The 12,932-nt window shown below is 37.7% G+C and overlaps 1 protein-coding gene across 1 annotated transcript in view; it reads right to left on the bottom strand.

The window, feature by feature from the left end:
• Window positions 1-1,084: 1,084 nt before the first annotated feature.
• si:dkey-215k6.1 (transmembrane protein 132C) overlaps window positions 1,085-12,932 on the bottom strand; it is a 97,574-nt gene continuing 85,726 nt past the window's right edge. The window contains exons 10-13 of the mRNA XM_062024379.1: window positions 8,732-8,860; window positions 8,334-8,612; window positions 4,689-4,951; window positions 1,085-1,659 (exon numbers count right to left, since the gene is read on the bottom strand). Of these exons, the coding sequence (XP_061880363.1) occupies window positions 1,095-1,659; window positions 4,689-4,951; window positions 8,334-8,612; window positions 8,732-8,860 (1,236 nt within the window). The 3' untranslated portion in view covers window positions 1,085-1,094. The remainder of the gene's footprint in view (window positions 1,660-4,688; window positions 4,952-8,333; window positions 8,613-8,731; window positions 8,861-12,932) is intronic.

Here is a 12,932-nt window from a genome sequence, read left to right as displayed (position 1 = left end):
GGCCCGCCTCCTATTGGCCTGCCTCCTATTGGCCCGCCTCCTATTGGACCGCCTCCTATTGGCCCGCCTCCAATTGGCCCGCCTCCTCTGCTGGCCTCGCCCAAATAAATAAACTAACAAAAGAAGAACACACTTTTTTATACATCTTCTAAACTCAAAGTCTACTCGGCTTGCAAAGAACACAGAAACAAAAAAACAAAAAAAGTGTAATATTCTTATAAAAAGAAAGACATTTCAAAATAAAAGGAGGGAATGAAGAATGTGTGTCCTTCAGTTTGTTGCGATGAGGGGGGCGTGGTCAGCGTGGGACATGGAACGCCGTCATTGGCTGGAAGGTTTGGAGACAACAGGAAGTGGAAAAGTCTTTTTTTCTCTTTTTTTTCCCCCCTGTTGTTGCTTGTGCAAGTTTCCCCGCCAAGGACAGAGAAAATATTATTAATATTATTATTCTTATCATCAATTCAACCATTGTCAGTGCACATGAAAAATAGACTCTTGTACATAATCATAACATTACTGAGAATAATAATAATAATAAATACAAATGTTCATACGCTTTATGGCTGATTGGATGCTTGCTTTTTACACTTAAACACATTTTTTTTTGTCATAAATATAAAGCCCCTTTAAATAATAATTACAAAAAAATATAAATAAAGATGAATATCTGTTTGTTTATTCCATTTTTTTTTTTTTTTAAATCATTGAAATGGCCTTTAATTAATCAGCCATTGCATCAGTAAATTGGTCATAAAATAAATAGTTCAAGAAATAATAATAATAATAAGTTATTTCACATTTTAAAACATATTCAAACGCATTTAATGTTGGCGAAACGAAATGATGTTTTAATATATTCTATCGTTTTATTATTGCACTATTTTATAGTCACTTCCTGCCCGCGCTTTTGCAGGTGGTTTTCCTCCAAAGTGGGAGGAGCCTAAATGTAGGCGTGTCCCAAAGAGGCTGGGCTCCAGGAGGAGTCCGCCCTCCCGTCCGCCCCGCTCCCTTCGTCCGTGGCAAAGGCATCACAGGTGAATTGTCCCGCCCCCCCCCCCCCCCCCCCCACCAGGTGTTTGACCTTCGACCCCCAGTCACAGGTTGTCCTGCAGCCTCTCCATGTAGGTTCTGATCTCCGACTGAGCCAGGTCCATGTCGTGGCAAACCCACTTGATGTCGTCCTCGCCGCGCGGCGCAGAGGAGTTGGCGTAGGGCGGCACGCCGCCGCCGCCGCCCCCGGCCGGGTGGTCGTCGGGCAGCACGGTGGCGAACGAGGTGAACTTGACCCGTTTGCGCTTGTTGGCGGCGGCCGCTTGGGGCGCGTTGTCGGCGGCGATGGCGGAAAGGCACTGGAGGGGTTCTGGGATGGACCTGGGTAACGTCTGACCGTGAGAGACGCCGCGGTGCCCGCCGCCGAGGGCGCCCCTGCTGTTTGCGCCCATCACCAGAGCGCCGCCCGCCCCGTTCAGGAGGTACTTGTTCTCCTCGTAGCCTTCCTCGCTGCGGTCGATGATGGTGGTGCACTCGTCCGGCAGCGAGCCCGGGCACTGGTCAGGGTGGTCCGCCAGGAGGTCGGCCTCGTTGCCGAGCCACACCCAGTCGTGGGCGTGGTTCATGTTGCCGGCCGCCTCCAGCACGGGGACTTGCTTGTGGCGGTATCTGCAAAATAGATCAGACAAGGGCTATCATGGCGTGATGCTATCATGGCGTGATGCTATCATGGCGTGATGCTATCATGGCGTGACGCCAACACGGCGTGACGCTAACAATAGCACATCTACTCAGTCAAACCATAACTCTTCAATTTTTGGACTGTTCGCCAAAGTCTACACCATGGAACTGGTAAACTGCTCCCTCAACCCAAATACCGGAGAAGCAACCGGCCTGTCCCGTGCCTGCCGGTTCTTTCCGTCGAAGACTTTCGTCTATTTGGAACTTTTTGGGGTTGAGCGTTGCCTCGGTCTATCGACACACCCGGAAGACGATGGCCGTGAGCGGCGAGAGTTTGGCGATCTCGGCATTGAATCGCAAAAAAAGCGTTGAGCAAAAATCATCAGGCAAAGAGGGTCAAGGAAGAAGCATCAAACAAAAAAACATTGAACAAAAAGTATCGAGCAAAAAGCATCGAACAAAACGCATCAAGCAAGAGAGCAAAACGCATCGGGCCAAAATCAAAAAGAAAAAAAGAAAAAAGCATCAAGAAAAAGAGCAAAAAACATCGAACAAAAAACATCGGGCAAAAAACACCGAACAAAAGAACAAAAAGCATTGAACGAAAAAATATCGAGTAAAAAACATCGAACAAAAAATATCGGACAAAAAAACATCGAACAAAAAAATAGAGCAAAAAACATTGGAAAAAAAAACATCGAACAAAAAGCATCGAACAAAAAACATTGGATAAAAAAATCAAGTAAAAACATCGAACAAAAGAGCAAAAAGCATCGTACAAAAAGAGCAAAAAACATAGAGCAAAAAACATCAAACAAAAAGCATCGAACAAAAATCATCGAACAAAAAGCATCGAACAAAAAACATCGAACAAAAAGCATCGAACAAAAAGCATCGAACAAAAAGCATCGAACAAAAAGAGCTAAAAACATAGAGCAAAAAACATCGAACAAAAAACATTGGACAAAAACATCCAGCAAGAAACATCGAACAAAATAACAAAAAGCATTGAACTAAAAAACATTGAGTAAAAAACATTGAGTAAAAAACATTGAACAAAAAGCATCAGACAAAAAACATCGAACAAAAAGCATCGAACAAAAAACATTGGACAAAAAACATCGGGCAAAAACATCGAACAAAAGAGCAAAAAGCATCGAACAAAAAGCATCAAACAAAAGAGCAAAAAACATCGAACAAAAAACATCGAACAAAAAACATAGAGCAAAAAACATTGAACAAAATAACAAAAAGCATAGAACAAAAAACATTGAACAAAATAACAAAAAGCATAGAACAAAAAACATTGAACAAAAAGCATCAGACAAAAAACATCGGACAAAAAACAGAGCAAAAAACATCGAACAAAAAACATCGAACAAAAAACATTGGACAAAAAACATAGAGCAAAAAACATCGAACAAAAGAGCAAAAAGCATTGAACAAAAAGCATCGAACAAAAGCGCAAAAAACATCGAGCAAAAAACATCGAACAAAATAAAAAAAAGCATAGAAAAAAAAACATCGAACAAAAAGCATCGAACAAAAAACTTAGAGCAAAAAACATCGAACAAAACAGCAAAAATAATCGGACAAAAAAACATCAAACAAAAAACATTGAGTAAAAAATAGAGCAAGAAACATCGAACAAAAAACATAGAGCAAAAAACATTGAACAAAATAACAAAAAGCATAGAACAAAAAACATTGAACAAAAAGCATTAGACAAAAAACATCGGACAAAAAAACAGAGCAAAAAACATCGAACAAAAAACATCGAACAAAAGCGCAAAAAATATCGAGCAAAAAACATAGAACAAAATAACAAAAAGCATACAACAAAAAACATCGAACAAAAGAGCAAAAAACATCGAACAAAATAACAAAAAGCATAGAACAAAAAACATTGAACAAAAAGCATCGAAAAAAACTTAGAGCAAAAAACATCGAACAAAACAGCAAAAATAATCGGACAAAAAAACATCAAACAAAAAACATTGAGTAAAAAATATTGCACAAAAAACATTGCAGGTGGAATGCTTTGAATAAGTTGAAAAATGTGGGAATTGTGCAACTGGAAAAATGTCCCATTTATTTCAATGAGAACTTCCTGGAAATTTGACAATTTTGGGAAAAGCGGGATTTTTCAAAAAATGATTAGAAGCATGAATGTCCTGAATGATCTGAATTGGTTGGTGTTGGAATTGTTTAAATCGCTCAAGAAATGTTGAAGTAGTAACTGTGGAAATGGTGGAAGTTTGAAAAATGGGCAATTCATTTCGAACGGGAAAAATGTCCCGGAAAACCTGGAATTTTGGGAAATCTGGGATTTTTTGGGATTTGTCGAGCGAAAGCCTGCGATTCCTACAATGTCTACAATCAAAAAGCATACAAGATAGCACAAGAGTTGTTACAGTTTGCTCTCTTTGACCAAAAACAATCCTGTGCTACAATCCCACCCCCTCTGCAGGGCTATGCTGGAAACACCCCAGTGAGACCAGTGTAGTGAAAGGCTATGCTGTAAACACCCCAGTGAGACCAGTGTAGTGAAAGACTATGCTGTAAACACCCCAGTGAGACCAGTGTAGTGAAAGACTATGCTGTAAACACCCCAGTGAGACCAGTGTAGTGAAAGGCTATGCTGTAAACACCCCAGTGAGACCAGTGTAGTGAAAGGCTATGCTGTAAACACCCCAGTGAGACCAGTGTAGTGAAAGGCTATGCTGTAAACACCCCAGTGAGACCAGTGTAGTGAAAGGCTATGCTGTAAACACCCCAGTGAGACCAGTGTAGTGAAAGGCTATGCTGTAAACACCCCAGTGAGACCAGTGTAGTGAAAGGCTATGCTATAAACACCCCAGTGAGACCAGTGTAGTGAAAGATTCCCTGAAAAATCCCTTTGTCGTCCTTCAAGAACACCTGGGATGTTGACTCTGTTCCCTGAAAGCCCACCTCCAGGCCTATACACCAAACACGCCCCCGGGGACTACTACTTAAATAAGCACACCTCCCTATACCTGAAAGCAAAGCTGACGCAGTTGATGAGGAAGACGAGAATGGCCAGACAGAAGACCCCCAGCAGGGCGTACATCCCGATCTCCAGGTCCGACAGTCCTCTGGTGGTCTGCGTGAGCTCGTTGTCCGCAGGTCCGGGCACCTCCACCTGGGCCGGGAGGCTAGCGTAGTCCCCAGCTTGACTCGGACCGCCGCCGCCGCCGCTGCTGTAGGATTTTCCGCCGACGGCTCGGTGGGTGACGGTACTCTTGGTGGTTAAGCCAACCTAAATGTCATCACATAATAATAATAATAATTAATAATGATTATTAATATTTTTATTTTATTTTAACAGGCACACACACATATATATATATATATATGACCAATAGGATTTATTTATTATTTGTTTACTCTAAATCTTTCTTAGTGCTTACAAAAGCACGTGCACGTTTAAATGATTTTTGATATTTACAAAAACAAAATCTTTAGCTTGAGTGAAGACTCTAAATGTTTTTTTAGTGTTTACAAAAATGTACGTAAAAAAAAAAAACAAGTACATTTTTTAAATGATTTTTGATTTTTACAAAAATAATTTTGAGCTTCAAAGAAGACTCTTAATCGGTTTTAGTGTTTAAAAACACGTCCATTTTTAAATGATTTTTGATATTTCCAGAAACATAATTTTTAGCTTGAGTGAAGACTCTAAATGGTTTGAAGTGTTTACAAACACGTTCGTTAAAAAAAACAGGTCAATCTTTAATTTATTTTTGATATTTCCAGAAACATAATTTTTAGCTTGAGTGAAGACTCTAAATGGTTTGAAGTGTTTACAAAAACGTAGGCTAAAAAAAACACGTCCATTTTTAAATGATTTTTGATATTTCCAGAAACATAATTTTTAGCTTGAGTGAAGACTCTAAATGGTTTGAAGTGTTTACAAACACGTACGTTAAAAAAAAAAACATGTCCATTTTTAAATGATTTTTGATATTTCCAGAAACATAATTTTTAGCTTGAGTGAAGACTCTAAATGGTTTTAAGTGTTTATAAAAACGTAGGCTAAAAAAACACGTCCATTTTTAAATGATTTTTGATATTTCCAGAAACATAATTTTTTAGCTTGAGTGAAGACTGTAAATGGTTTGAAGTGTTTACAAACACGTACGTTAAAAAAACACGTCCATTTTTAAACGATTTTTGATATTTCCAGAAACATAATTTTTAGCTTGAGTGAAGACTCTAAATGGTTTTTAGTGTTTACAAAAACGTAGGCTAAAAAAAAACACGTCCATTTTTAAATGATTTTTGATATTTACAAAACCATGATTTTTAGCCTGAGTGAAATCTCTAAATGGTTTTAAGTGTTTACAAACACGTACGTTAAAAAAACACGTACATTTTTAAATGATTTTTGATATTTACAAAACCATAATTTTTAGCCTCAGTGAAGACTCTTAATGGGTATAAGAGTTTACAAAAACGTACGTTAAAAAACATGTACATTGAAATGATCTTTGATATTTACAAAAACGTAATCATTATCTTCAGCGAAGACTCTAAATGTATTTTAATGTTTACAAAAACATTTGTTAGAAAAACACGCACATTTTTAAATGTTTTTTGATATTTACAAAACCGTATTTGTTAGCTTCAGTGAAAACTCTAAATCTTTTTTAGTGTTTACAAAAACGTACGTTTAAAGCACACTCACTTTTAAATGATGGTTGACATTTACAAAAACAAAATCTTTAGCTTGAGTGAAGACTCCAATTGGTTTTTAGTGTTTACAAAAACGTACGTTTAAAGCACACTCACTTTTAAATGATGGTTGACATTTACAAAAACAAAATCTTTAGCTTGAGTGAAGACTCCAATTGGTTTTTAGTGTTTACAAAAACGAACGTTAAAAAAAACATGTACATTTTTGAATGTTTTTTGATATTTAAAAAAACATAATTTTTTTGCCTCAATGAAGACTCTAAATCGGTTTAAGCGTTTACAAAAACGTACTTTAAAAACATGTACATTGAAATGATCTTTGATATTTCCCGAAACATAATTTTTAGCTTGAGTGAAGACTCTAAATGGTTTGAAGTGTTTACAAAAACGTAGGCTAAAAAAAACACGTCCATTTTTCAATGATTTTTGATATTTCCCGAAACATAATTTTTAGCTTGAGTGAAGACTCTAAATGGTTTGAAGTGTTTACAAACACATACGTTAAAAAAAACACGTCCATTTTTCAATTATTTTTGATATTTCCAGAAACATAATTTTTAGCTTGAGTGAAGACTCTAAATGGTTTGAAGTGTTTACAAAAACGTAGGCTAAAAAAAACACGTCCATTTTTCAATGATTTTTGATATTTCCAGTAACATAATTTTTAGCTTGAGTGAAGACTCTAAATGGTTTGAAGTGTTTACAAACACGTACGTTAAAAAAAACACGTCCATTTTTAAATTATTTTTGATATTTCCAGAAACATAATTTTTAGCTTGAGTGAAGACTCTAAATGGTTTGAAGTGTTTACAAACACGTAGGTTAAAAAAAACACGTCCATTTTTAAATTATTTTTGATATTTCCAGAAACATAATTTTTAGCTTGAGTGAAGACTCTAAATGGTTTGAAGTGTTTACAAACACGTACGTTAAAAAAAACACGTCAATTTTTAAATGATTTTTGATATTTCCAGAAACATAATTTTTAGCTTGAGTGAAGACTCTAAATGGTTTGAAGTGTTTACAAACACATACGTTAAAAAAACACGTCCATTTTTAAACGATTTTTGATATTTCCAGAAACATGATTTTTAGTTTGAGTGAAGACTCTAAATGGTTTGAAGTGTTTACAAACACGTACGTTAAAAAAAACACGTCCATTTTTAAATTATTTTTGATATTTCCAGAAACATAATTTTTAGCTTGAGTGAAGACTCTAAATGGTTTGAAGTGTTTACAAAAACGTAGGCTAAAAAAAACACGTCCATTTTTCAATGATTTTTGATATTTCCAGTAACATAATTTTTAGCTTGAGTGAAGACTCTAAATGGTTTGAAGTGTTTACAAACACGTACGTTAAAAAAAACACGTCAATTTTTAAATGATTTTTGATATTTCCAGAAACATAATTTTTAGCTTGAGTGAAGACTCTAAATGGTTTGAAGTGTTTACAAACACATACGTTAAAAAAACACGTCCATTTTTAAACGATTTTTGATATTTCCAGAAACATGATTTTTAGTTTGAGTGAAGACTCTAAATGGTTTGAAGTGTTTACAAACACGTACGTTAAAAAAACACGTCCATTTTTAAATTATTTTTGATATTTCCAGAAACATAATTTTTAGCTTGAGTGAAGACTCTAAATGGTTTGAAGTGTTTACAAAAACGTAGGCTAAAAAAAACACGTCCATTTTTCAATGATTTTTGATATTTCCAGTAACATAATTTTTAGCTTGAGTGAAGACTCTAAATGGTTTGAAGTGTTTACAAACACGTACGTTAAAAACACGTCCATTTTTGATATTTACAAAACAACACTAAGTTGAAAGGAAGCCATTTAAATGTGACGTTAGAAGATTTGATCAATGATTGGTCAACTTGGAGATGCCCCTCCTCCCATGGAGGCGGAGCTTGTTCTAAAAAGCAAGCGTGTCCCCGCCCACCTTCCTCATGGCGCCTTCCTCGCGCTCCACACTGTCGGACTTCCACTCCCGCTGTTGGTGGTTGCTGCCGTTGTCGGCGGCGACGCTTCCTTCGGGAACCGGCGCTCTCCCGTCCCCGGCCTGGTTCTTGGCGCCAAAGTTGACCCGCACGTTGCCGACGCCCCACGCCAGCACGCTCTTCCTCTTGGACTTCTGGCAGCTCTCGGAGATGACCATCTCCACGCGGACCAGCGCCCCCTGGCCTTCGCCCTCCGCCACTACCACGGGCCAGTGTTGCTCCTTTGGGACGATCCATGACGATATCAATTGACACAATGGATACCAAAAGTAGATGAATACTTAGACCGTAGTACTGTACCTGGGTTTTAGAATGGATAGGGTTTATAGTCAGCTCTTACCTGATTGGTCACTGAGATGACGTTGTCGTCCAATGAGAGGGCAGACAGCAGGAAGTCTTTGGGCTCGTAGATGTCCAACGGCGTGACAGAACCGTCGCTGTAATGAATCCATGCGCTGATGGCTGCTTCCTGAACAAATGTTCACCGGGTGTTGTTGATGTTTCAGTGAAATCGTTTCAAGAAGATGAAATCATTCAACTCTTGTTGTCATTAATGATGGTATTATTGTTATTAAAGGCCTACTGAAATGAATTTTTTTTATTTAAACGGGGATAGCAGATCTATTCTATGTGTCATACTTGATCATTTCGCGATATTGCCATATTTTTGCTGAAAGGATTTAGTATAGAACAACGACGATAAAGATTGCAACTTTTGGTATCTGATAAAAAAAAGGCTTGCACCTACCGGAAGTAGCGTGACGTAGTCAGTTGAACATATACGCAAAGTTCCCTATTGTTTACAATGATGGCCGCATGAAGTGAGAGAGATTCGGACCGAGAAAGCGACAATTTCCCCATTAATTTGAGCGAGGATGAAAGATTTGTGGATGAGTAAAGTGCAAGTGAAGGACTAGTGGGGAGTTGAAGCTATTCAGATAGGGAAGATGCTGTGAGAGCCGGGGGTGACCTGATATTCAGCTGGGAATGACTACAACAGTAAATAAACACAAGACATATATATACTCTATTAGCCACAACACAACCAGGCTTATATTTAATATGCCACAAATTAATCCTGCATAAAAACACCTGCGTGTTTGTTATGCTAGCTCCTAGCTCCTCTGCTAGCTCCTAGCTCCATAGAACACGCCAATACAATTCAAACACCTGATCAACACACACAATCACTCAGCCCAAAAGACCGTTTACCTAACCCAAGGTTCATAAAGCTTATATATTTTTAAAAAGTTACGTACGTGACGCGCACATACGGTCAAGTTATCGAATGTTTAGCAGCCAAGGCTGCATACTCACGGTACCTGATATTCAGCTGGGAATGACTACAACAGTAAATAAACACAAGACATATATATACTCTATTAGCCACAACACAACCAGGCTTATATTTAATATGCCACAAATTAATCCTGCATAATAACACCTGCGTGTTTGTTATGCTAGCTCCTAGCTCCTCTGCTAGCTCCTAGCTCCATAGAACACGCCAATACAATTCAAACACCCGATCAACACACACAATCACTCAGCCCAAAAGACCGTTCACCTAACCCAAGGTTCATAAAGCTTATATATTTTTAAAAAGTTACGTACGTGACGCGCACTTACGGTACGGTACGTGTTATGCTAGCTCCTAGCTCCTCTGCTAGCTCCTAGCTCCATAGAACACGCCAATACAATTCAAACACATGATCAACACACACAATCACTCAGCCCAAAAGACCGTTCACCTAACCCAAGGTTCATAAAGCTTATATATTTTAAAAAAGTTACGTACATACGCAAAAAAAAGCCAAAGCTGCATACTCACAGTAGCACGTCTGCGTCTTTGTCATCCAAATCAAAGTAATCCTGGTAAGAGTCTGTGTTGTCCCAGTTCTCTACAGGCGTCTGTGTATCCAAATCAAAAGTCCTCCTGGTTAGAGTCTCTGTTATCCGAGTTCTTCCATCTTGACTGCATCTTTCGGGAATGTAAACAAAGAAGCGCCGGCTGTGTACTGTTGTGGCTGACTACGTTCGAAAAATACGTCCATTTCGCACCGACAACTTTCTTCTTTGCTTGCTTGGCTTCCTTCTCCATAATGCAATGAACATGATTGAAACAGATTCACGAACACAGATGTCCAGAATACTGTGGAATTATGAAATGAAAACAGAGCTTTTTCGTACCGGCTTCAATGTGGAAGGCATACCCGTGTTCGTCGGGCTACGTCACGCGCATACGTCATCCTCAGAGGCGTTTCGAACCGGAAGTTTAGCGGCAAATTTAAAATGTCACTTTATAAGTTAACCCGGCCGTATTGGCATGTGTTATAATGTTAAGATTTCATCATTGATATATAAACTATCAGACTGCGTGGTCGGTAGTAGTGGGTTTCAGTAGGCCTTTAATATTGTTGTTAATGATGTTATTATTATTAATGTTGTTGTTAATGATTTTATTATTGTTATTAATATTGTTGTTAATGATGTTACTATTGTTATTCATGTTGTTGTTAATGATTTCTATATTGTTATTTATGCTGTTAATGATGTCAATATTGTTATTAATGTTGTTTATGAATTTATTATTGTTAAAAATCTTGTTGTTAATGATGTTACTATTGTTATTATTGTTAATGATTTCAATAGTGTTATTAATTCTGTTAATGATGTCAATATTGTTATTAATGTTGTTGTTTATGATGTTATTATTATTAATAGTCTTGTTGTTAATGATTTTACTATTGTTATTATTGTTGTTGTTAATGATTTCAATATTGTTATGCATGCTGTTAATTATGTTAATATTGTTATTAACGTTGTTGTTAATGATTGTAATACTGTTATTGTTGTCGTTAATGATGTAATTATTGTTATTAACGTTGTTCTTAATTATTCTAATATTGTTATTAATGTTGTTTTTAATGATGTTATGTTATTAATGTTGTTGTTGTTAATACTTTTAATATTGTTATTAATGTTGTTTTTAATGATGATGTTATGTTACTAATGTTGTTGTTAATGATGATGTTATGTTATTAATGTTGTTGTTAATGATGTTAATATTGTTATTAATGTTGTTGTTAATACTTTTAATATTGTCATTAATGTTGGGATGGGCTCCATCCTGTATGTAAATAAATGACAGTAGCTATGATAGGCTCCACCCTGTATGTAACTAAATGACAGTAGCTATGATAGGCTCCACCCTGTATGTAACTAAATAACTGTAGCTGGGATAGGCTCCACCTTGTATGTAACTAACTATAGATGGGCTAGGCTCCATCCTGTATGTAAATAAATAACTGCAGCTGTGATAGGCTCCATCCTGTATGTAACACAATAACTGTAGCTGGGATAGGCTCCACCCTGTATGTAACTAACTGTTGCTGGGATAGGCTCCATCATTTATGTAACTAAATAACTGTAGCTGGGATAGGCTCCACCCTGTATGTAACTAACTGTCGCTGGGATAGGCTCCATCATTTATGTAACTAAATAAATGTAGCTGGGATAGGCTCCACCCTGTATGTAACTAACTGTCGCTGGGATAGGCTCCATCATTTATGTAACTAAATAACTGTAGCTGGGATAGGCTCCACCCTGTATGTAACTAACTGTCGCTGGGATAGGCTCCATCATTTATGTAACAAACTAACTGTAGCTGGGATAGGCTCCACCCTGTATGTAACTAACTATAGCTGGGATAGGCTCCATCATTTATGTAACTAAATAACTGTAGCTGGGATAGGCTCCACCCTGTATGTAACTAACTATAGCTGGGATAGGCTCCATGATTTATGTAACTAAATAACTGTAGCTGGGATAGGCTCCACCCTGTATGTAACTAACTATAGCTGGGATAGGCTCCATCATTTATGTAACTAAATAACTGTAGCTGGGATAGGCTCCACCCTGTATGTAACTAACTGTCACTGGGATAGGCTCCATCATTTATGTAACTAAATAACTGTAGCTGGGATAGCCTCCACCCTGTATGTAACTAACTGTCGCTGGGATAGGCTCCATCATTTATGTAACTAAATAACTGTAGCTGGGATAGGCTCCACCCTGTATGTAACTAACTATAGCTGGGATAGGTTCCATCATTTATGTAACTAAATAACTGTAGCTGGGATAGGCTCCACCCTGTATGTAACTAACTATAGCTGGGATAGTCTCCATCATTATATGTAACTAAATAACTGTAGCTGGGATAGGCTCCACCCTGTATGTAACTAACTATAGCTGGGATAAGCTCCATTATTTATGTAACTAAATAACTGTAGCTGGGATAGGCTCCACCCTGTATGTAACTAACTATAGCTGGGATAGGCTCCATGATTTATGTAACTAAATAACTGTAGCTGGGATAGGCTCCACCCTGTATGTAACTAACTATAGCTGGGATAGGCTCCATCCTGTATGTAACTAAATTACTACAGCTGGGATAGGCTCCACCCTGTATGTAACTAACTATAGCTGGGATAGGCTCCATCCTGTATGTAACTAAATTACTATAGCTGGGATAGGCTCCACCC

Source organism: Entelurus aequoreus, linkage group LG17, assembly GCF_033978785.1.
Source record: "Entelurus aequoreus isolate RoL-2023_Sb linkage group LG17, RoL_Eaeq_v1.1, whole genome shotgun sequence".
Classification (NCBI taxonomy): domain Eukaryota; kingdom Metazoa; phylum Chordata; class Actinopteri; order Syngnathiformes; family Syngnathidae; genus Entelurus; species Entelurus aequoreus.
Note: the sequence above shows the minus strand (reverse complement) of the source record. Positions and strands in the feature narration are given on the sequence as shown.